The sequence below is a fragment of the Castor canadensis genome, chromosome 1 (genome assembly GCF_047511655.1).
Source record: "Castor canadensis chromosome 1, mCasCan1.hap1v2, whole genome shotgun sequence".
NCBI classification, from domain to species: Eukaryota; Metazoa; Chordata; class Mammalia; order Rodentia; family Castoridae; genus Castor; species Castor canadensis.
This window is the reverse complement of record NC_133386.1, coordinates 153,448,738-153,474,757: the sequence shown is the minus strand read 5'-3', so window position 1 is coordinate 153,474,757 and position 26,020 is coordinate 153,448,738. Positions and strand designations below refer to the sequence as shown.

General features: G+C 42.4%; 1 protein-coding gene across 4 annotated transcripts in view; it reads right to left on the bottom strand.

Moving 5' to 3' along the window:
* The window catches only part of Insc (INSC spindle orientation adaptor protein), a 121,932-nt gene that overhangs the window by 19,330 nt on the left and 76,582 nt on the right, over positions 1–26,020 (bottom strand). For all 4 annotated transcript variants that reach the window (XM_020186790.2, XM_074042035.1, XM_074042027.1 and 1 more), the window contains 2 exons: positions 10,395–10,566; positions 6,241–6,419 (listed from right to left, as the gene is read on the bottom strand). In XM_020186790.2, coding sequence (XP_020042379.1) covers positions 6,241–6,419; positions 10,395–10,566 — 351 coding nt within the window. The remainder of the gene's footprint in view (positions 1–6,240; positions 6,420–10,394; positions 10,567–26,020) is intronic.

The window sequence follows — 26,020 nt, the reverse complement described above, 5'->3', positions numbered from 1 at the left end:
TACATTAAACACATGTATGAAAATATCATAATTGTATTTTGTACAATTGATATACACTAAAAAGAATTATGGACCCTCATATATTTAGAGTTTATGGCCCCAATATAGTTTAAAACATCATTGCATTTGATGTAATAAATGAACTGTTTAAATTATTGTTATTTGCTATTTTACATTGACTAAACAAGATGGATAGATACACTTTATGAATGTATCCATCAGTGCATTCCAACCTAAACCTTGTATTCACTATGCTGCATACTATGCATATCCTTCTGTATGCATATCCTAATCTGTAAATTAAAACAAATGAACAGTTTCAACTTTCAAAAACAGAATTGAAGTCCTAATGGGTTGTAAGGAATTATCAGCACCATATTGACAGATCTGCCTCCTTCTGGAGGCTCTAGGGGAAAAACTATTTCCTTGCTTTGTTCTGCTGCTCACATTCCTTGGCTCATGGCTCTGCATTACTCTGACCTCTTGCTGCCTTGACCATTTGATGTCTCTGATTCCAACCCACTTAGAAGAACATGTGTGGTTACATTGGGCCCACATGGATAATATTCCTGTTAAGATCATTAACTAACCACTTTATGAAAAATCCCTTTTGCCACATAAGGTATCCTATTCATAGGTTTGGAGGATTTGGATATGGACATCTTTGGAGGGTTGTTATTTGGCATACCACAGGAGATTAAGATAAGACAAGTCATCAAAATTGTTATGAACATTTAATAAGTTAGTGTCTCATTAATCACCCAGAACCTTTGTTAAAGAAAATGAAACTTGCCTCTGGTGAGCTAAGCCTGAAAAGTCCCCATCCTTGAAAGACTGGGTCAAGGAGCACTAACCAATGTGGTACCCAGAGCATACAGAGCTGAATGATGATATCATCAAGATGTCCTGGGAATGAGAGACTCTCCTCTTACGGGAAGAAAGGTCTCAGAGAAGGAGGAGCCCTCTGATCAAGGGCACAACCAAAAACCATGTGTTCACTACTTTCTATGAAATCATTTTTCATTTGGCCTCCAAAGACCTTGGTAAAATTGAGGTGAATAGCAATGTAACTCCCATGTCACTAGTTCAAGAATAATTGTTCCTGTGTTGAGAGAAGGAAGTAGACAAAGCTTTTTGATTTTATCACACACAGAAGAAACATTTCACCTTATGCTATTTCAGAGCAGATGTTCTAGAAACACTTGTCCATAGACTGACACGAATGTGTGACCCAAGCCTCCTTGCATCCCTCACAGTGTCTCAACAGTGAGCTTATGGTCACACTTTGACTCTGCAATGTTGTAAACTAACCCTGATGGCCAAGCTGCACAAAAGAGAAGTGAAGAACACCCAAGAGATGGATGCTCTGGTCTAAGACCTTACAACAGAGAAAACCTAGCATGTATCTAGTGAAAAGTTAGGATTATTTTATGCTGTGTCAGAATTAGGATAAAAAAGGCCAATAGCTTACATAACTAATTAGTATTATTATTTAATTGCCAGGTGGGAATTTAGATTTCTATGATCACCACACTAAAATCTTCAAAAGCTACATGAGCAATATGAACTGTAGCCCTGAGACCAGCATACAAAATCCCTTCCAGACTCTAGGGGAAGCTCAGAGCGTCTCTAAACATTGCTTCCTCTACCAAAGAACAGAAAGACAAGGATGTTGGTTTGAAGGACGAAGGATGTGAGAGAGGAAGGCCAGAGGGGACAGACCCAGTAGAGGGTGTGTCCCCACCTCCCCTTCTGCTCTTTGAGCCGCTTCCTCCCTTTGACAGGTATGATGAGGGGCCTCGGACCTGGAGGACTAGACAGGTATGAGGAAGGGGAAGGGCACCTTCCTTGTCCCAGAGATAAGCTCACAGCTCTCCTCTCTCTCTATGTGCTTAGGTCTTACTGAGAGGCCTGGCTTTCCATCCTCATACTGAAAGGACAAACTGAAGGGCTGGATTTGGGCTTAGGAGAGAGAGCCCCAAAGACCATAAAATTGCTTTTGATGCAGATCTCAAAACTAGGCAAAGGGTTCCTCAGGGAGGCCCAGCTGCCCCTCCTTGGAGATGGCTGGAGGTTGGAGTGGGAGCCTCACAGTATTAGTGAGCATGGAAGTGCTTGGTTTGCCCTTGACTTGCAAGGAGGGGTTTCTGGAGAACATGGGAACTTGGTACTGTGGCCCTAGGTTCCTCCACTCTCTTCAGACAAGTTGATATGCAGCATGTCTTCACATGCAAATAAGCATATGTGCCTAAGTGGCTTACAGTACTTATCACTCCCTAACAGACACAACTTGCATATGCCCCCACACAACTGAAGCCACACAGCACACCTTAATTCACACCATACTGCTTTACCCACCACATTAACTCCATTTCCTGAGCCTACCTTCTTGCTTCAAAGCTGACATTCCCTGTCTCAGACCCATGCCTATTTCAGACCCCTACCCCATTCATAATAGAACATCCACTTCGGTTGTAAGTACTTTAGGGGCATTATCCCATCTAATCATCATAATGACAGAAGGAGGGAGCAAATGTTATCATCCCTATTACATAGATGAGGAAGTTATGGCTCAGGGAGGTTAAATGATTTCTTCAAGATCATACAGTTGGAAATGACAAAGCCAGAATTTGAACTCAGGTCTGTTTGAACCCAAAACTTATGCTGTCTCTACTATCATACATGTACCTGACAAAACTTTATAAACTATAGCAGCCTTTTAAGAAGATAGTCAGAATTATCCCTGATAACTGACATTTCTGATAAATTGACTCTTCATAAGTGGTATTCACAGTGAAGTCCCAGAAATGCCATAAAATTGGATCATTCTAAAATGCCAGACTGTGAATTTCCCTGGGTGAAAGCAATTTATGAAGGTCACAGAAAGTCACTCGCAGTAAGTCTCTGTGTGAGATAGAGAAGACAACCAGGTCTCTTCTATCCTCAGTGGTCACTGCTCGACATCAGGGCCTGGTGGCAACCCCTTTGTCACCCCATCTGTAGCAGGATCCCTGGATAATACAGCCCCCAGGAAATATCTCCTGGGCATGAGAACACAGGCGCATACAGGTCACTTGCTCAGCAGGATGCTCTTGATGCCTAACCACATTCAGCTGCAGCCTACATCCCCACACCATCCTGCTCTAGATTAGCAGAAGGGTCCAAGGCTGTGCTCACTACTGTCCACACCCCAAGGGTGAGCACAGGACAGGCATAGACGGGCTTCTGGTGGAGTGGACAATGTAAGTGGACTTGGGTTGCTGGGAGAATGGAGGAGTTCTCACTGTCCAAACAGAGGTGAACAAAATATAGATCCAAGACCAAGAGGCTCTGCGTCATTGGCAGATTCATTACGGGAAGCCTCACGGGACATTTAATCTCCTAAGTATTTCTAGGGGTGGCAAGCACTTCAGAGCCTAATTCATCTTCTTCGTCTTCATTACAGAGAGCCCTCAGATCACCTTAATCCTCCCTCTGCCATAGGAGAGAGCCATTTGTTTCTTTAATGGGTGTTGCTCTCACTAGCTAAGTGGTTGCTCAGAGCCAGGGCAGAAGGTGAAGCCTGAGGATAGTGGGAGATGTGCCTGGCTCAGACAGGGGGACAGAAAAAGCTCCTGATTCCAGATGCAAAGAGAGGATTCAAGGGGGGAGCCACTCTTCTGGAGCAGAAAGGGGACTCTGAAGAGTCATAGGACCACCAAGTTGGCAAAACTATCCCATTTTACAGATGTGGACAGGCTTCCACTCAGTACTAATCTCTAAAGGTTTCCACTGTGCACTATGTGCAATAATATTAATAACACCGATAATGGCTTCCATTCATTTTATAGTTTTTGGGCATTAGGATCTTTACCAAGAATTTATATTTCATTAGTTTATCTAATTCTTATTTCAACTTTGTGAAGTATATCGTTTTTAATTCCCATTTTACAACTGAGAAAGACTAGGAGTGAATTGTCCAAAGTGGTATGATTATTAATAACAGAGCCAGGGCATCTGGCTCCAAAATTCCTGATATTGTTGCCTCACTACTGGATCTCAAATAAAATGACCAGTCAAGGAGAAGCATGTGAAAGTGAAGGGACCTGAAATCATCATTAGGTGGGAGTCCCAACAACTGGAAGTATCTAGCCAAAGAAGAAAAGAGCATAAAGAGGGTGGACCCTCCAGTCCAGTCCCTGTTCCAAGGGATATGACTACAATAGACATTGTGCATCTGCCACTCAGGAGACAATCAGGTCAATGGCCAGTCCAGTAGGTGGCTGCTCTTTATCTGTTCATACTGTCATACCTGTCACTTTGAGGGCTGGTCAACTCTACATGATAAATGGGATTAGAAATGAAACATATTGTGCATGGCTCAGAAGGCAAAGGATTTTGGATAATTCACTATTATTACTCTTCCATGGAGCATCAGGTTTGAAAAAGAATGGTATTCACCATTTATTAAGAACTTAGTAGAAGCTAAGCATTGTATCGGGTCCTTGCGTGTATTATCTCACTCACTTTCACAAAGCCTTGCAAGGCAGACATTAGTGTCTCAACTAATAGATGAAAATAAACACACACCTAATAGGCTATGACTTGCCCCAAATCACCCAATTAATAAATGGTAGGAAAACAAACACCTAGCCTCTGATCCCACAACTGCACTGCCTTTACCCTTCATTTTCAAAGACGGCAGTAGATTAGCATCCAAAGTAAAAGTCTAAATCAAGCCAGTCTTTAAATGCTAACTATTCACCAACCATATAATTTGAGGAATGTCCTCATAAACCTATCTATAAAATGGAAAGGAGAATGGTGGAGGGGGTGAATTCAACTATGGTATATTATAAGACTTTTATAAATGTCACAATGTATCCCCAGTACAATAATAATAAAAAATAAACACAATGTATCATTTTAAAAAATAAAAATAAAATAGGACAAAGATCACAAGCATGACAGTATTACTAGAACTATCATCTACAAGAGCTCTCATCTACAAATTTTCTCTTAGTTGGGAGTTTGCATGGAAGCTACCCTTGCAAAGATGGTTCTAAGAATAAGAAACAACTGATGAAGTGTGATTCTTCTTCTTCCCTCTCATGCCCCACGCAAGCATTTGGGGAACTCCACCAAGGGTATCAGCTCAAATAGATGGGATTAAAGTGATGTCAATAAAGGCCACTGCCTGGAGAAAAAAACACCAACCATGATTAGAGGCTGAAAAGCATCTCTGAGCTCCCAGGTGAAACCTCAAAATACCTGGGAGGAGAGAAAGGTACCAACAGAGCCTAGCTCCAGTAGCATCCCCAGAAGTGTGTCTAGAGTATGTAACAAACCCTGGAAGAATGCATAATAAGATCTATGCCTTCAGCATAAAATCTCACATGAAATAAAGAGGAATGAAGATCATTGGGAACATCAGCACTGCATATGAGGAATGGACTCTTGGAGAAGGAAGAAATTGCAGAGAGCTGAAGTCACCAGGGAAGGCTTTTCTGGGGTCTGAAAATCAACAGGGATGAGCTGGATTGGGGCTGGGAGGATTAACTAACTTACAGCTCAAGTACTTGACAAAATTTATAGAGACTTAAAATTCAGTTTGATCTACCTCTCTCACCCCCTTAGTGGGGAAAAAGGAGACCAAGTGTGGCCAGAGATGGAGCGGGATCAAATTCCAGAACATCAAGTTTCAAAGAACCTTTAAATTTCCTCATTCAACATTTTCCTACACTTTTAGTAGCAAAACTCTTTTCCCCATACAAAACCTTACATGGAATTCAATTATACAAAAATATTGTGGTTGATGTAGAGGCTGAGGCTTAGAATCAAAGTCTGCTCCAAGCCCCTGGGCTTTGTTGTTGGTTTGCTTCTTGTGGAAACAAACAGAGAAACAATTCACTGCATGAGCAATGTGCCAAGGACACAGGCATTTAGAAGGGGTCTAAGGACCTGCCCATGGGTCTTTCTGCCTCCAGGATGGGCAGTGTGCATGGAGATAGAGAAAGATCCTATGCTGGACAAAGTATGGTTGCGGGAGGGTGGCATAATGAGACTTCATTGAGAGATGTTGAGAGCATTCCTTTACCTTCCTACAGAATGCAAAGCTCAATATGTCAGAAAGGGCAGTAACAGGACTGACAACATTCTGCCAGGCCATGCTGTCTCCCTGCTCCAGAAACTGAGCAGTGACCTCCTATCCTCCATTCCAATGGTACAGACAAGCTGACTGGGTACTCCTGAGCTCCTCACCTGGTCCCGGGTGTAAGGTGTGTCTACTCTCTGCTTGTCACTGCAGGCTTCCAAGAGGACGCGGATGGCATTCAGCTGCAGAAGCATCTCACAGGCCATTGTGTCAAAGAAGGTGATGTTGGCAAGGGCCGCAGAGGCCAACAGGAAGACTTCCCCAGATGAGGCCTCTTGGCACAGTTCTTGATGGTGAAGGGAAAGAAAACAGCTTCAGTGCCAAGTGCTTTCACATCAGCGATCTCATTTGTTTCCCACAATAGCTCTGGGAGACAACTTGGGTGGGTGTTATTATACTCATTTTACAGATGAGGGAAGTAGTTACTAGAGAGGAAAATGTATCTGTCTACATAGGTGGCAGAGCTTGGACTGGAAAAATAGTGTGTGACTCTTATTCACTCCTTCATCAGTAAGTATTTATTGAGTGAACTCCATGTGTCAGGCACCACTGGGTTGGTGTCTTAAGAAGGCATGATGAAACAACCCAATCACATCCTTGATCTAGTCAAGATTATACTGCACTAGTAGGCCAGAGAAAATGAACTTTGAAAAATTGACTTAAATAATTGTAAATTCTGATGGATCTGAGGGAAAAAACAAGCAAGATACAGAATAAGTAGAGACCAATTGGGTTATATAAGGAATGTTTCCCTAATAATGTGACTTTACAGCTGAGACCTTAAGGGGTGAAAGAAACCAGTCATGAAATATTTGGAGGAAGAAAATGTTCTAGATCAAAGAAACAGCATGTACAAAGGCCATGAGGCATGAAAGAGCTTCTAGTCCATTTGTCTCTCCAGTAATACATACTATATTGTTGCTAAATCTGCCTTAAAGAAGAGGCTGAAGTTTAAACAGAGAGACTCTATCCCTTCAGTTGCCATCACCAGAATTACGTACTTCCTTTTGGTCCTAGGACAGGTGTCATCTGGCTGCAGGAAAGTCTTACACTCTCTGACTGCAGAAAGAGCTCCTGAATGTCAAGTTCTTTCTATCTGATCCTAGCAGGCATAGCACAGCCCTAACCAAATGTTCCCATTTACTATTTTTAACTGTAGGAGAATGCCTATCCCTCTATCACCTAATATGGTCCCCATGGGCCTCACAGAACCTGCAATGGAGTCCAGCCTCAGGAGGGCACATGGCAGATGCTGCCCATGGTGCAGCCCACCCCAATGAACTTGACTTCTGACTCTAAGTCCCAACTTGATCATCAATCAAGATGCTTCAGTCCAGGCCTCTCCTACTGATAATAGTTTTACAAAACCATAGGAGGGAAGGCCACACCTTAAAAATCAGCCCCTGGGAGAAAAAGAATGTTCAGGAGACAGAGTTTGAGTTATGTTCCATCCTTGTCCCAAATTCTTGCCTCTGGACAAAGAGTCTCTGCTTCCAGGTTCTGACATTGCAACTGGTACCTCTTGGCACCTTCAAGTGAATGAATTTATAGGTCCCAACCCAAAAAGGAACAGACAACATTGGAAGAATACTTGCAGTGTGCCTTGCACTGTGACATTAAATTCTGAGTACCCTCAAGGTAGAAAATAACTGTCCCTGTTTATAGATGTGGGAGCAGAGTCTCAGAGAAGCTTGTGGTAGCAGCAGGTACTATTTGTTGAGTGTTTACTTTTGTCAGGCTCTGCTATCCATGTTTTACATTAAGTCATTCAAACCTTGTAACAATACAATTTTTATTGTAATTTTATAAATGAAAGAACTGAGGATTCAAATGGTAAGTGATTTGATGAGGTCTTATGGTCAGTAAGTAGTTATTGGAGGCTAGGATCAAATCCTGGTCTGCCTGACTCCAAAATCCCCATTTTTTCACTATTCCAGTTTGCCTCTGTTTCCGTCCCTTTGACTCAGTGATCCCACAAACCTAGGTTTCAGGCTTATTGGGTAGGTAATGCCTGCCTCTGGGCTATTTTGTTCCCCCGAGCCCAGATGTAATCATCAAACAACTCATAACCTTGATCCAACCATCCAGGGATGAGACAACAGATTAGTCAAGGAAATAAGAACTTAATGATTACCTGTATCTAATAATCGCCCCATCTCCTGATTTTGGGGGGACCACTGGGATCATCTGACTCTTTCTAGGCTAACCTCTCTACGTCTAGGCTTTGGTGTGAGACTATAGAACTCATTGGACCACTTTGCTGCAAGATTTCTTCTAAACATTCCCCCTCATTCTCATGCAGATGTCATTGGCGCCGACACAGCAATTATTATCATAACCATCTAAGTGCCTTTTAATTTTGCTGAACATTTATTTGAACTATAGTCTGAGTCACCTGGGATGTGTTAAGAAGATTAAATTAAGGATTCCAGTGACTCATTTATAAATGTTTCCAGGGAATGGCAAGAAATCGGAGTACCATTTCCCACTAAAGAACAGATCTCTGGCTTCCTGCCCGGAAGATATATTCCATCTACTGAATCTCATAGTGGACTCTACAATGCATCTTCATCAGGATGAAATAAATAAGACTCCCCTTCTCCAGAAAGATATCCCAGCTTGGGCAAAGAAGCAAGAATGGGCATATAGCAATAGTAAAATACCATTTAGACTATGTATATACTTATATACATATATATGTTTATTTGTTCTATTATTTGATAGCATTTATAAATTGAGAGATTTTCTATATCACTTGGAATTTGTATTGTATCTTTAAAATCTATGTCTTTCATACAAGGCAATAATCAGTTGGGGGATACAACTGACTGTTCCCCTTTACTCAGCTTTTGTTGACTCAATTCAGGACCCAGACCCCTTACATTTTTTACTTCCATCTGGCTCTCTTCAACTCATTTGTTTCCTGGTAGACTCTGATGAGTGTTTGAGCATGAAATTCCTGACATACTGAATCCTAACACCATTTGGGGAACCTTGAGAAGATTTCCCACTTCTCTAGGCCTCAACTTCTCTGACAGAGTGAACTTTGAACTTTATGATCTCTTGAACTCTGTGGTCTCTTGAGCCAAGGCTCACCACAATTGACCTCCATGTTTTCTTCATTGATGAAGCAGCATGGATGTTGGCAAATCAGTTTCTCCCAACCAGGCCTGTGAGTGCCACAGTCCCTGTGACTAGAAGTAGCCATAAAGTCAGCATTACTGATGTTCCTATGTGCAAAGTAGTTGTAAATGGTACAATCATAGAATTTGAAGGTCCCTTGAGAAAAACAGGTTGTAATCTCTCATTTTATATATCAGGAAAATTGCTGAGTGAGATTTACAATGTAATATGGGAAGTGAGTGACAAAATCACACAATGCCCACACAGGGTTTCTGGGCAGGTTATTAGTTGAATGGATGAGTGAAAAGCCAAACCCCAAATCCAAGTGTTCTGAGTCCTGGCCCAGTGTTCTCTGCTGCCCCTAAATACATGGCATTCCATATTCTTACCCTTGCTAACCCTAAGTTTTCTGATAAAATTAATTTTCATTCAGTTTTGATAAGATATGATATAAGGATAGTGACAGAAGTAGAAACATAGACCACTGTCAGGACTTTTAAAGAAAGGAGGTTGTTTGCAAAATAAATTCCCTGAGGATTGTTACCCAGATGAATTCTTCCAATTTCTGCAATTTAGGAAAGGAAAGCTGGAAAAAGAGGATATTCTAGATATTGAACTATGATTCTTGTGCTGGGAGTACATATGTCTAAATGTGCAGGGGGGGCTGTCTAGAAGAATCAGTGTTTTTATGACCTGTGATATGGGCTCAATTGTGGGATTTCCTAGAGCACATAGTGATGAGCTGGTTCTCTCTGAGAAGTTATCTGCTCCAGAAATTACTCCTATGGTTGTTGGGATCCATGACTGAGACTTTAGGAACAGAGTCTCTGGCCAAAGGTGTGAACCCCAAAATTGGAGGCTCCTATCCTCCCTGAACTCCCCTGAGCTGGACTCCCTCTGAAAGGCCATTCAATCCCAACTTGACCGTAATTCAAGTTGCTTCTCGAAGGGCTGCATGCATTTTAACAAGACTCTTGACAAAAGAGCTCTTCAAAGCCTGACTCATTCATTAATGGTGGTGTTCAGCTAGACTGATTACCTGCATAGATTGTAGGCTTGGGTGAGCAGCAGTCAGGAAGGCCTTCACCTGTGTGGAGGCCCTTTCACCCAAGAGTCCCACCCACCCAGGATAACTCACTGACAAGAGCTGTCACAATTTCCTCCATGCTCTCCAAGAAGCTACTGAGGTGCTGTGTGAAGGACAGGTGTGGGGAGGTAACCTGAGCCACCACAGCCGCAGCTTCAGCCCGAGTAGCCTCTGAGTGGCTGTCGTCAGTCAGGATATCGGCCAAACACAGAACACCATCCACCTGCAGATGGAGAGAGGGGAGCTTCTCTGTGCATCCTGAGAGGGCACCACTGCTTGTGACAGTAACAAGACAGACCTCAGCCCTCTACCCTACATGGCTAGCCTGGCTTCCCAGAACAGCAAAGGACCTCTGGTGAGCCAGAGACAGTCTGGTGATGAGAGTCCCTGAATGACCCATATTCTGATACCTGGAGGCCTCTGAGTCTAGCAGAGATCAGTGACAGCAGAGGTCAGTGATCAATAAGCCCATGGGCTTTCTAGATCTCAGACATCAAGCCAAGTATCCAAGGTTTAACTATGGTCATCCACCACAGCAAAACATAATAGAAAATTTCTAAACAGTCACTTAGAGATCTCACATCCCAGAGCTCCAGTTCTGGCTCCCTCTCCCTTGCCGTATGACTTGGCATTAGTCACTTAGCCTCTCTGAGACTATTCCCTCATCCAGCAGTAGAGTCTTGAGGGATTAAAGAGATAAAGCAGGCACTGCCTTATTCAGAAGACATGCTCAAGAAATACTAGCTCCCTACTCCTCTCTTTGGATTTATCAGCTGGCAGAGACCAATGATTTTCCTTCTCCATCTTGTCCTTCAACATTTCCCCCCATAGAAAGGGGCTGCTTCCATGGAAGTCTTGCTCTCTCTGCCCAATCAGAGAGGTTCTGGCCTGATGGGACATGAATACCAGCTCTGCCCCAGCTCTGCTCAGACCGGCCCTTAGCACAATAATAGTAACTTCTAGTTATTGAGTGCTTATAGTATGCCAGGTTCCAAGTTAAGTAGAATATAACTGTACCATTGATTCCTTCAAACAACACTCTGAAGTCAGTTTTTTTATTCCCATTTTACTTTGGGTTAAGTCAAAGGTTTGTTGACTTACCCCAAATAATTAACAAAGTCATAGGATTGGGGTTTGAACAAAATGGTCTGTCCCAGGTTTTGAACAGAGAAGTGGCACCTGAGCACAAAACCCCTCAAAAGTCAGTAGGTGAGACTTGGAAAAGGGGGTGAATAGCTTGTCATGGTAGCTCAGCAGTGCTACTGCAACCCACAGATGCTCTAGGACACCAGAATGAGGAGCCTGCCACCAAGCCCCAAAGTGTTCTTCCCTAGTCAGGGGTAGGAGGAAGGGATGGGGCAGGGGAAGAATAGGCAGATGCTCCGTGGGCCTGAGCTTTCCATCCCTACATCCTTATTTCTTGCCACTAAGCCCCAGTGGGGTCTCCTGAGGTCTGCATTTCCTTTGACTAATTACCACCACTGAGCCCTTAAATGGCTCTTGGGAGCTGTAAGGTCCATTAGCTGTGAAAGCCTTTGGCAATCTCAGACTCAAAGGAGACAAATGTGGAAACAGGAGCCCAGGGAACTGTTCGCAATAAAACTCACCTGGATGTGCTTAATAAAAGGGAACAAACAGCAGGCAACCTGCTCCGGGCAGGACTGCATTCATGCCAGGTGTTTGACTAACAGGCCCTTGAAGAGGGGCCTCATTTGGGACCAGGAAAGGAAAGTGGTAGGAGGGAGGTTTCCTCTGGGTCTAGAAACAGGAAGTAGTCTTGCTGCTAGCATAAGACACCTCTTAATTAGCCCTCATCCCGTTTCCTCCGTCCAGCCTGAATCAAGCCTGTTGCTAAGAAGTACAGGGTCTCTAATTCGAAAACATCTCAACTGATCCAGTCTCCTTAATCTCAATTTACAAGAAATGGCGTTGCTACCCAGGTCCCTGATTCAGTTGATAACAGTCAGACGCAAATCAGTATCCTGCTCTGGTCACCAGCACATGTTTGGAGATAGGCCCATCTAGACACATCAGAGAGGCCAAAGAGTTGATAGTTCCCAGGACCTGGTAACACCCAAGGCATGTACACCCAGTCCGGAATGCTGCTTTGCAAATTTCCTGAACACATTCTGAGTACCTGGCCAAGTGCTTCGGCAGTGAGAATCCAGGGATGTGTGCTGCCTGCAGTGAGGAAGGAGACTCACATCCACAGATAACCATCATGGGAAGTGACTTCCCATAAGGATGTTCTACAGGGAGGCCTCCTGGAATCCACTCCTGACTTAACCTGGCCCACACTCCAAATGGGAGAGTTGACTCACTTCCAGGCTCTTCTGCCGTCTTCATCATGTTTACAACATTAAGGGCCCTGTTTCTCCAAGTGGAGGGGCTCTGTTCCAGCTGCATCAAATTTACTGTGAATTACTTAAAAGGAAATTTCTGTGCCTCACCCAGACCTAGCTACCAGAATGTTAGGGGAGACCTGGGAATCTGCTCTTGTAAAATAGCTCTATTATATTTTTAAATTAGAACATATTAATAATACAAGGGTGTTTTCATTATGGTAATTCCATACATGCATACTATATACTTTGAACAACTTTACCCCCTCCATGATATTCCCATCTGCTTCCCTCCTCCCCCTTTTTCAAAGTGTTTGATGGGCTTCACTATGCTGTCTTCATATGTACATACATAGCATACTTCCATCCTCTTCGCCCCTCAGTATCCTTTCCTTTACTCCTTCTGCCTCCTAGTGATCCTCCCCAGACCATCTCCCTTTCACATTCATGTCCCAGCATCGTCATCATCATCATTTCAGGAAGACATAGGCATGAGAACCTGCTTCTTAACAGGTCCTCAGCTGTCTTTAATGCTCCAGCAATTCGAAGAAATGGTGTGATTTTCTGCCCCTTTGTCTCCCCTGTATCACTGTAAACTCTGCAAGCCTGTGCAACACAACTTGCTTGCGTTTGACTGTGTTGGGCTTTCAGTAAGTGGGCAGCAAATGCAAGAAAGTAAAATTTGACTTCAGACTTGATGACACACTGTAGACTTGAGGCTTTCCTGTAGACTAGTAAACACAGAAGAATGACATAGTAGCTGGATGTAGTGAACACAGGCAGATATTGGAAAACAGCATTGGAGAATTAGCCAGCACTGAACATAAATTCTTGACCCCAGGAATGTGAACCCAGCCTGACATTGACCCTGATTCCTTTTGTTGCTCTTGGGATTCCAGGAGGATCTGTGGAGTCCTCATTATCACCAATTGCCCATTGCCTTGCTTTCCTTATAGGAAAGCGCCAGGTCTCTTCTGGTAGTGTACTACTTATGAAATATATCATCTGTTCAAAGGAGAATAAATATACCGATTTTATAAGGAATGACAAATAACAAAAATGGACACTTACATGTGTACATGTATATGCCAAATATCTAGAAATTCTAATATGAGAGACAAAATTAAACAAGAAAAAAATCACCCTATACACCTTTCTTAATCTCATACCACTTCTTTCCTTGCCATTGTCCTAGATTGAGACTTACTATTCTCTTGTTGTCTTTAGGGTATTGCATGTATAAACTGTTTAGTTTCATAAGGTTTTATAACTGTTATAAATGGTACCATAGTGAATATAGTAATTTGCTTTCTTCCCCAGACAGCATTCTGTTTATGAAACTTCTTGCTGTTGTTGCATGTGGCAATGGTTCATTTATTTTCACTGCTGTATGGTGTCTCACTGTAGAAATCAATTGTAATTCATTTATGCATTCTCCTGTCAATGGGCATTTGAGTGCTTTCCCATTTTTTGCTATACTGGACAGTGCTGCTATAAATACTCTACATCTCTGCTGTTTCCCTAGGGGAGAAACAGAATGTGCATGGCATTTGCACATCTTTCAATTTGCTGGTATTGCTAAATTATTCTGTAGCATCATTGTAGCAATTTAGATTCCCACCAACAATATATACAGTTATTTAATTCCATGTCTTTATCAATTTTGGTATTGTCATTTTTAATTTTTAGCAATTTGACAGATATAAAAATAGCATTTAATCCATTTGTCTTTACATACCAATGAGATTAAGTCTTTTCACATTTTATTTTATTTTGATTTGGTTTGGTTTGTTAGTTTTTGTTTTTTGCAAGTTGGATTTCCTCAATTATGAATTGCCTGTTCATTTGTTTTACTTATTTTTCTATTTGATGGCTTTTCATAGGGGTTAAATTTCTCTGACTTTTGGTAAAGATGCTGTTGATCTGCCCCACTTAGCCTGCCACCAGCAGGCTGCTACCAATCTAAGTTGATCTCTGTATCCATCAACATCTCAGCAGCTCCAACCAAGCCCAGTGGGAGGCCATTAGGGTCCCACACTACTGAGATGTGGGCTTTCCAGCACCTGAGCCAATTCCCAGAGTGTCAGAACATGGACATTGGAGTCAGGCCTATCCAAGTCTGAATTCTGCTTCTGTCCCTTACTAGCCAAATCATTTTCTTACCTGCACTGAACATTTAACTAAAAAGTTGGGATAATAATTCCAGTCTCATATGGCCTTTACTTTTTCTTATAAAATGAGGATTAAAAGTAACCTCAGAGGGCTATTAAAATCAGTAAATGAGAGACTGCATGTACAGTGTGGCCACTATCATGATAGTGACGGTACTATCACTCCATCCCATTCCCACAGAGGCTTGTAGTCTTCTCTCCTAGGCTTAGTGAAAGCCCTAGCTCTCTTCACTTCCTTCTTCCCCAGTCTCAGAAATGAACTATGCTCCAGGGCCCCTTTCTGCAGAGTCCAGTGGGACTGAGAACCTCAGCCCTTTGGGTGATGTGTGGCAAAATTCCTGAGAAAATCAACTTGTAGGGAGAAAAACCTTATTTTGGCTCATGGTTTCAGAGCTTTTATGATCCATGGTCACTTGGTCCTGTTACTTTGGGCCTGTGGGAGCCCAGGCGTCATGGTGGAAGCACATGGAAGAAGAGACTTGTTCACCTTATGGCAGCTAGGAAGTAAAGAAAGAGAGTTGGGACAAGGGTCCCATATTCCCTTCAAGGGTACTCCCCAATGACCTAACTTCCTTCCCCTGGTCCCCAGATCCTAAAGGTACCATCACCTCCTAATACTGCCACAGGTTAGCAATTAAGCCTTTAGCTTATGGGTCTTTGGGGGACATTTAAGATTCAAACCATAACAGGTAGGGAGTCTACTTGTTGAACATCTTCTGATCATGTGACCCAGAACTAGGACTTTCAAAATGTGAGTGATTCCTGACTGGGAACAATAAAATGAAATGGTCCCATTCTTATATTTCTGTTGTTCAATAAACATTTTCTGAGCACTTACATTGTGACAGGTGTTAAACTAGGCACTAACACAGATGAAGCAGAAAGAAGTACTATAGAGACAGGGAAGGATAGGCACACAGAAACCAAAGATGAAAGAGAGAGTGCCAGGCTCTTAGTCCCTCTTATTTGGTCTCTCTGTAGCTCTTACTCCTGATGTAAATTCCATCTTGGCCTCTCTCCTCCCAAGACTTCAGGATGCCACACTTTTGGGACTCATCTTCTCCTACTAACTTCTCACCACTTGCTCTCTTGGCCACTCCTCTTTGGCATCCATACTAGCCATATGCCAGGTTTGCTGCCAACTTAATTTGTACAATATTGGTACAAACTGACTCACTGTAATGACCTTCAAAGCTAACCCTCCAGCCTTGACCTTCCTTCTGATCCATTTCAACATTTCCAAACTATTACTGGACTGTCCTATAATTAATATAAAAAATAACTTTCCTGGATATTTCACAGGCACCTCAAACCCAATTCACTTAAAACTGAAGTGGACATTTTTCCTGTTTCCCTTCTAACTCCCATCCCAGACCCAGGTCAGAAGTCACCTGTCTGTCCCAGAGAGAGGTGGTCTCTGTCCTCTCAGCTGCCATATCACTCTTGTCTGACCTCATCTACAACAGGTGTCACCTGCAATGATCTGATTGGGGTACATGCTCATCCTCCCATTACATTTCAGTCTATCAGAGCTGCTCCTACAGGAATCCTCTCTAGGTCCTCAGCACCAACTCAAGCCCGGCATGCAGCAGTCAACTTAATAAGTGTGGGCTGAATGATGAGGAAACCAAGGTCCAGGGAAGCAAGGGAGAATCTCCAGGCCATACAGCAGGCTAATGTCAGGGCCAAGCCTCTAGTCCTTGTTTCTCAGTTGCTTGTCCTGTGCCTCCCTCAGTGGGGCTCTTGGGGCCAAGTTAGCCAGGACTGCTCAGCTCAACACCTGTAATTGACCCAGGAGTAGCCCAGCCTGAGGCCAACTCCCTCAAACACTGGTCCCATTTCAGGAAATTCTCCATCCCCAAACCACCCACTTCCTATCCCTAGTCATAAACTCCATGCCAAGAGAGCAATCTAATCAGAGCACTTTCACATCCTTGAAGAAATTGCTGCTGGAAGCACTTATCAATAATTAGCTTTTACATAGAGTGGGATGGCCCTGGGCTTGAGGCCAGACTGTCCTCACATGGGTGGGTATGCAAATAGGGATGAGGATGGTGTGGCCTGGTCATTACCTGGGCAGCAGGGCTGATGCACCCGAAGTCTGGACACAGAGGGAGCTGGCAAGTGCTGAAGGTCGACCTGGGAAGTGGGAGAAAGAACATGGAACCCAAGCAGCTGAGGAGCCAAAAGTGTACAGAAAATACCATGTCATATTTATGAGAGCATTCTCCTTATGACTGGAAATGTGTCTGTGGTTTTCATGCAAATGTTGAAGGGAAGTGGGTCAGGTTATGTCACTGGTATGTCAATTCTTAGTTTTATTTTGGGGACATTTGTTTTGTGTGTTTAGCTTTTAGGGAAAGGCAGAGAAGTTATTTGCTGGCTTGTAACAATTAAACAGAATTATGCAAATGCAGTGAAAACTCAGCCACAGGGTGTGGGGGAAGTAATCTAAAGAGCCCCAATTTTCTCTTTCACCTCTCTGTCCACTTGAACACCTAACAGTTGGGAAAAAAAAAGTGGGAATTTCAAAGCAATTAGAATCCTGCTCAGGCTTAGTAGCTTGTCTAGGATAGAGACAGAAGGAAGATTAGATTGTGGTCAGAGAGGGGAGCAAAGGCAAGTGAGAAGCCAAGGAGCAGTTTGATGGGATGAATGAGCCCTCAAGTCAGAAGCAGAAATCAAATGTGGAAAATGAACCAGATAAGAATAAGGTTCAAGACAAACATGTGACATTGCAAGGGAATGAAGCTTCCCTTTATAAAGTGAGATATTCACTTTGTGGAGTGACAGCAGAGGTGACAGCGAAAATAGAAAGCTACAGAAACTAAGCAGGCTCTCAGAAGGGGAATACCACCCTCCCTCAAAACAACATATCTCAGGCTCCACTCAACCTCTCCTGCTATTTCGAACAAGAATCTTTGGTTAAAAGCTAAGCGCTAAAGTATGTAAATACAAATATTAATATGTAATAGGGCATGGAGCACTGAACGAAAGGGATTATATAACCAAGTCAACAAGGTAGAATAGAGGAAGATGTACAGGCAGAGAAAGCAGAGACAAGTTATTTAGGTTGAGAGAAATGATGGCTTGAATCACTTAAAGAGTATAAATAGAAAATAATTTCCCTGTCAAGCAGACAATTTTCCTTAAAGCACATTTCAAACAGATGCTCTGAAGGCATTTGGGGGTGGTTTCCCTTTGGGCCAAGGTTTCTAGGCATATGCTGATAATACCAAGTTTTTAGAAAGCACTGCCAGGCCCAGCTGGGACCTGAGCTGTACCAAAGTGCTTCTAGATCATTGGTTTTCAGATGGTTACAACCACCGGGGAATGTTTTCAGAATACTGATAACTGGGCTTTACCTCAAATTCGAATTTCATTGGCCTGTGATGGAATATTGGCCTTATTATTTTTTTAAAAAATTCTTCGTGTAAGTCTAATAGATATCTTGGGTCAGCACCTCTGTCCTAGAAACACCTGTAGTGCAAGGAAGTTGCACAACTTTCAGAGTGGAAAAAGTCTGGCTTCTTACTGACTTTGTTATTCACCTTCTTGGACCCTCTGTCTTCTAAGCCTTAAAGTGATTATGATATCATGCTCAACAAGTGAAATAGTGAATGAAGTATTGACAACATTTCCCTTGAGATCAGTAACAAGACAGAGACACCCATCATTAGCACTCCTATTTAACGTTGTACTGGCTAATGTGATTACACAAGAAAAAGAAGTTACAGGATATAATAAGAAGAAAATAAGTGAAACTGTCATTCTTTACACATGATTGGTAAAGACAACTTGAAAGAATCTACACACATTAATATACATAGGTAAATTTAGCAATATCACTGGACATAGTACCAAAACTGTATTATATAATATTAGCAATAACAATTAGATAATAAACATTTCAAAATATATTTTATATTAGCAAAGAACATAAAGATGTGTAAGGTGTTAAAACTGAAAACTCAAAATATTGCTAATATTTAAATTAATGACAATCTCTACTAAGTAGAGAGATGTACTCTGTTTACTGATTGGAACAGTATATTTAAAATGTTTATTGTCCAAATATTTAACTAGAAATTTAAAGAAGTTCTAATAAAAGCATAAATGGGTATTTTTGTGGATGTTGACAAGATGATTATAAAATGTATATGGAAATGCCAAGAGCTTAAGAATTGCCATGACAATCTTAAAGAACAAAGTTGGAGAATTTATACTAATATCAAAATGTATTAGACTACAAGGACTCTGCTATATTGGCATACTGATGGACAAAAAAAGACTAATGAACAGGAAAACTAAAGTCCAGAAACACACTCAGCAACACATTACTTAAAACAAAGTCATCAGTTCAATTTAGTGATGAAGCTCTCAATAAACTCAGTGCTGGCTCAACTGCATATCCATAAGAGAAAAAACCGAACCTTGGACACCATTTAAAAATTAATTTGAAATGAATCACAAGCCAAAACGTGAAAAGTAAAACAGTAAAGCCCCTCAAATAAAATACAAGAGAGTATCTTCATGATTGGGGAGAAAAGAATGATTTCTTAAATAGTCACAAACAGTGATAACGAAACGATCAATAAATTGGACTTTAACAATATGAACAATTTCTATCAAGAGACAACATTAGGAGATGAAAAAGCAAGTCACAGGCTGACAATATATATTCTCACTATATATGTGTGTGTATATATATGACAAAGCATTTATGTTTAAAATACATCTTTAAATTTATAAATCAATGAGGCAAAAACAACCCAATGTATGATAGACGACTGATAGAGAGACAGAGATAGAATAATGAAACCCATCAAACACTGTTTGAAAAAGAGGGAATGGGGTGCTTAGGGAGTATAATAGAGAGGGTGAACTTGTTCAAAGTTCACTGTTTGCATCTATGGAATTTTCATAAAGAAACCCCGTTAAACTATTAATATATGGTAATATAGATAACATATAATAAAAATATATTATATATTTATATATGTAATAAAAATGTATGTTATATATTTATATATATACTATATAATATGTATTATATAGTAAAAATTTAAAGACTTCTAAAAATCATTTTAGCCATTCTGTCCTTGCTGAGGAGCCTGACAAGTTTTATGTTCCTCTGCTCCCACTTAACCCAGGGCCTGAAACTACTGGTAAAGGCCTGCCAGTCTGTTTTGAGTGAACTCAGACATTCTGTCTTCTGGTCTCAGCCCTATGGCTTATAGCTGGGAATGATGTGGTTACATTCCCTACCCCACACCTTCAAGCTTCCACCCTCCCATCTAAAACCAGTGTTCATTCTGTCATGCAGCAGACATTGTTCGCCTGTGTGTGCAAGTCACTTTCCTGACACGGTAAAGCAGTGAGCAAGATAATGTCTTGCAATGGGGAAGACAAGGCAGGGCTCTGGGCCAGATAACGTGAGATATCTCCAAGAATGGCACTGCATACAGAGTGAACACCCAAAAGGGAGGAGAGCAATTTGGAAGGAGGTCAGTGCTGGGTCTGAGCCTGATGTCAACGACCACAGGTGAAACTCTCCAGTCAAGACATCCCAGCATAGGTAGAGGCACCAAGCAGGGAAGCAGCAGAGCCCATAGTAGAGGCATCTAGAGGAAAGAGGGAAAGAACTAATATCTGTGGAGCACTGATGCATTTCATCCTCCCAACCTGCAAGAAAGGAATCATCACTCCACTTGTACCCAATAAAACTGGCTCAGGAGGTCACATGATAATAACTGATACTGCTGGACAGCACACCAAAGGGCAAGGAGCTGGAGGTAGCATGCTCAGAGAGCATCTCAGTGCCAGGACAAGGGGTCTGGATTTTACTCAGTGAAAATTGGAGAACCCAGGAGGATTTCTGCACCAAGAAGGCACGGACTGACTCAGGGGAAACCTGGGAGTTAGGGGCATATTAGATCATAAGATTTGTCTATATCCTGCTCCTGGAAGAGACTGGCTCTGTGGAAAGACAACCTTGTTGCCTTGAACTTGAGAGTCTTCCCTCCTCCTTCCCACCCCAACCCTACCCCCAGATTCTCTGGCCCTGATTTCTGGTTCTGGGGTGAAAAACCCACCAGTCTTCTCCAAGAGAAGGCAGCCCCAGGCAGCTTGACATGGTTGCCACTGATGCTCACATCCACCAGGGGCCGCTGTTGCACAGTGCATGGGGTCCTGCAGAACCCCTATGGAAGGAGCCTGCTCTTGCAAACCCACTGTTGTATTTAAGCAACCAGACTTTAGCCTAGAAGCTCTGTCCTTCCTCAAACTCAGGTTAGAACTGGCAAGGAAGGTGCAGCCCAGCTCCTGCAGGGCCTTCCTTCCATCTGGTCAGTCATAGCCCATAATCTCTGGTGAAGAGAGGAGAGGGAGGCACAAAGGTGTGTCTGATTTTGCTCCTGTGTTTTCACATCCTGGCTTCCTGAAGCCCCTCTACCTCTACCCTTGAGGCAGATGGACAGAAGACTTGGCACATGGGGAAGGGAATGAGCCACACTCCCTGTGGGAAGGCTAGGCCACAGACCCTTCCTGCTTGCAAGGCTTTGGAAGGTGACATTGCCAGTCCCCACTCCTGTCTTCCTGTCAGCCAGAGACAGCTGGTCTGGTTTCCTGGAGCTCTCTGCATAGCCTTAGCCTATTCCCAGGGCAACAGAAGGTCAGTGCTAGGACAGGGAAAGGTGGGGGCAGCTTCAGCTGAGCCCCAAAGAGGTGGAAGAGGCATCTAGGACCTCCATCCAGAGCATTCCCTGGCTCCCTCTCTAGGAACTGTGGGTCAAAGTAAGCATAGCTTTCTTACCTGGCACTCAGCTATCCCACCTAAGCCTCACTGAAATATTAGAACTAAGCCTACCAAAATAATGTCAATGCCTTTCCCTGGGGTCTGCACAGGGTGGCTTTTTTTGGCTAATGGGGTAGGGAAGAAACCTATGAATGAGAGCAAAAACACAGGGCTCTCAGCTAAGGCTCTGGGACTCCCAGTCATCTCTCCTTCATAGCTTCAATTTGTTCTTCTGTAAAATGGGACGGAGGTGACTATTTGTCTTTGCCTTCCTTGCAAAATGACTGAGAATCATACAGGCAACAGGATGGGGAAAACAAAAGTTTTATGTTTTGTTTTGTTTTTGCAAAAGTGAGCTATTTTTGAGCTTTTCTATGGGTATGGGGAGAAAACAGTGGAGAGAGAGGTCTGTAAAACACCAGCTGGAACAGTAGAGTACTCCTATCACCCCTGTAGCCCACTCCCTCCTGCCCAGGGGCTCTGAGGTTTCCATAGCTGGGTCTAGGCCTTCCTTTCTCCATCTCTCATCCAGCCTGGACAGTGGGGGCAGGGGCTGAGGGAGCTGCACAGAGGCAGGCAGCAATTTTTCTATCCCTCACCCACACCCAGGAATTTTCTTCTTGGACTTGAAATTGAGCTCTCCTCCCTTTTCCCTGCTCATCTTTAATATCTCTATCGATTTTCATTAAACTCTCCCCTTGGCTCCAGAACAGAGTGAACTAATTCCTTATTTGAAAAAATAAAACAAAAGGGAGGGGAGGGAATAAAAAAATGCTCTTCTAAAAGTGAGCTTTTTCTCTGGTCTAAGGCTAGAAGCAATTTCTAGAACTGCTTGGGGAGTTATCTGAGCATTGGGCTTTGAGTGTCACCCACTCTTCATAGCCCTAGACCTGTAAGCTCCTGTCCCTTATCTGGACCATAGTCCTCAGGCCACCTCTAGTCCCAGCTCCCTCCAGACCCATTCACTGAACCAGAGTGTTCAGACCTTCCCTTTAACCATACCTGGAACTCTGCCAGGACCATTGAGCACTGACACTCTTTGGGGACAGTGCAGTCTCCCCAGACCACTCTGAAAAGTTGGAAACAAATGTGCCAAACACAAATGAGGCAGAATGTATCCTCCATGCTACAAGCCCTCATATTGTCATTCTATCACCAGAGCAACCCCACATGACAGGCGTTGCCCCAATGTACAGAAGAGGAAGCCAGTGCTCATGGAGAAGTGACTTGTTCCCCAGTCCTCTTTCAGTCTTCCCCCCAGTCCTGCAGTCCTGATCCTTTGTAATCCAGCCCAGCATGCCAACTCCAGTCCTCCAGGAAGGCTGCCCTGACCTGTCTACCTTGACAGAGTTGAGCCCATCTGCTACCATTGGCCTATGTGACTCTGGGGCCCTCATTCTATCCTTGGCCCTTATCTTCCAAAATGTGGTACAAAGAACTCTGTCAACTCTTTGGAGCTCTTTCAATTCACTGAGCATGGAGCTCTTTAGAGACTCTGAGTCGTCCAGGCTGATTTTGGCAAACTGTGGGTTTGCCTCAAGTGTCTCCTCAATCCTTCTTGGTCCAGCTTCTGCAACAGCAACATCAAAAGAGGTGGGCCTCCTTTCCATCCCTCTGATGGCCACAGGACAACCCACAATTTTTTTATGTAGGATATACATTTATTAACAGTGAAAAAGCATTTATCAAAGTGAATTGTTACAAAATACACAGTACTGCCACAGTCACAGTCTGGCTAGCTCTAATTTAGGTATTATCTCAACCTGTGTAAGTGTCTACCTCCTTCATTTTGAACTTTCTTCCTCTACCTCTAACCAAAGTTTTAACTTATAAATTAAGACAAACAGGACTATTTAATGTCTAATACCCTTTAAAAATAGTTACTAAGGAAAATATTAATCTCAATCCCTGTGTATTTTAAAACTAAATTATCTATTAAAACAGGAAGACAAGAGACTAGCTATCAGTTGTAACACAAGTCAAAATACGATGGTTTGAAAGGTTTATAGGTACCATGGTAAAAAGTAATGTATTAATTTCATTTTTTCCTCTGAATCTGTCTTTCTTGGTTTGTTTTGGAGACTGGATCTTGTTGTATAGTCCAGGCTAGCCTGGAAATCACTATGTAGTTCAAGGTGGCCTCAAACTGAAAATCCTCCTATCTTGGCCTCCTGAGTACAGGGAGTACAGGCATGCACCACTGTGCCCAGACTCATATCTATCTTTAATATGCATGCAGAGAAAAAGCAAGAGAGAGCTGCAATATGTAAGGTCTGGCTTGAGTACCAAAATGAAGTTTCTCCCTCTTCTTATTTAGTTTAGAAAATATAGAATTTGCCTATACATATAATGAAAATTATTGTTCCAACGTCACTGAAGTCACTCCAACTCGGCAAAAGTTCCTGATTGTGGATTGGTAATTTTCCAAATAGGTATTAAAGTTGGAAGTATAGGTCTAACGTAATTTAAGTTAAGGAACAATACAATAAGTATCCTCATAGGAAAATCCTCATTCACTATTCCCTGTTTGGATATTATAGCTTATACTAAGATATCGAGCAAGTAAGACTCTAAAAGGAATATCAAACAAGTCCTTTTTTTATGGGGTATTTTAGTAAATTGTTAACAAATTTTAAAGACTACTTGGAGCTCAGAACTAATTATTATTCTAGCTTTACTCAGGGAAGAACCTGTAAGATTAACTTATATATTGTTAACTTGTGCTGTGATATTTTACTGGGCCTATGGCAAGTATGGGATAAGAAGGAAAATCATCTTTTAAAATTGGTTTACTTGAAGAAATCAATACTTCAATACTTCACCTGTGAACCTGCTTCTCTCTCACTATGCAATGAATTAACTACTAGGTTTTGGTTTCAAATTATCATCTCAAAAGGCAAATTTGTCCAAAGGCATACAAAATCTTAATTCTCTGTTACATAAATTTAGTTCTATTTATCACTACATAAAAGAAATTGGATTTTCATTTTAAATTAATCAGAATTTTACTTGGCTGCAGAAATACTATCTAATTATTAGTTTAAAAATTGTAGACTGAGGCAACATAGATAGGATTTGAAATTCTGGAAAATATTCACCTAACAGATAATTATGTAAATTCTAGGTACTAAGGTAATACGCTCTAAACTTCTTAGGCAATTTGTATGAATTATTTACACATAATTTATGATAACTTTGCAAATAATCCTGGCTACCTTTTTTTTGGTGGGGCTAGGATTTGAACTCAGGACTTCAGAGTTGCAAAGTGGGTGCTCTACCTCTTGAGCCACACCTCCAGCACCCTGGTTACCTTTGTAATCCTCCCTGTTCTTACAGAGGACCAGCTGGTAGCTAAGAGAACATTAAACCCAATAGCAGCAACACTAGCATTATTTAATAAAAGACTGGCTTTAGAATAAATAATATATCTAATTATGTATAACAGTAATTTGTTGTATAGAATTCAACATAATTTCCAAAAAAGATACTTTTCATCCCTCTGATGGTCACAGGACGACCCTCAATTATCTGTACCACTGGGCTTTCTCTGCCTGGTCACCTTGAGCAGATCTGCTTATCTCTCATCAAAGCTCAACACAGGACTGAGGAGTGAGAAGTGACTGTCAGCTGAAGACACAGGAAGACAGGACCAATTTCCTGAAGTTTAATGATCTCCAGAAACATAAGGAAAGGGAAGCTGTGATCAGAATGAATCAGACCTCCAAAAGGCCAATCTGAAAGGAAAGAATGGAGCCTTGGACGTCTTTTCAGACACTTCTGGAGAGGCCTGTGCATGTTGACATGTCTTATCCAGCCCTGTCGGACAAGTAATCAGGAAGGTCTGCCCCCTGCCCAGGCCAACTCTGAGAGATAGTTCCTGTGGCCCCTACCTCAGAAGGGTTACCTATTCCTAGGGTGGCAGAGAATTAAGAGTGGAAACTTAAAACCAGCCCAGCTTTGGATTGAGTTCAAGTTCCACACATTCATAAACTGAGGGAACAGTCTCAAAGCCTTGCTTTCCTCATCTATGAAATGGAAAGGTTGTCAGGACTTATGCTCCAGTCCCACTCAGCTGCTCCACACTGCACTTCACCATCTGGACCCCCAGGCTAGCCCTCCTCCCAGCAGGCCAAACCTCCCTTCTCCACCAGATGGTAACCTTTTCAAGTTCACTCTCTCTCAAAGCCCTAGACATTAGCACTGTCCCGGACACAAATATAATAGCAGTTATTCAGTGCCTACTGTGTACCAAGTGCCACATCACTGTAAATCCATAGATCTCCAACAGACCTGTCATATGAATGTCATCTATGGCAATTTGATCAGGAACATGTGCCTCTGAGAAGCTCAGGTAGTTTTCCCAGGTAA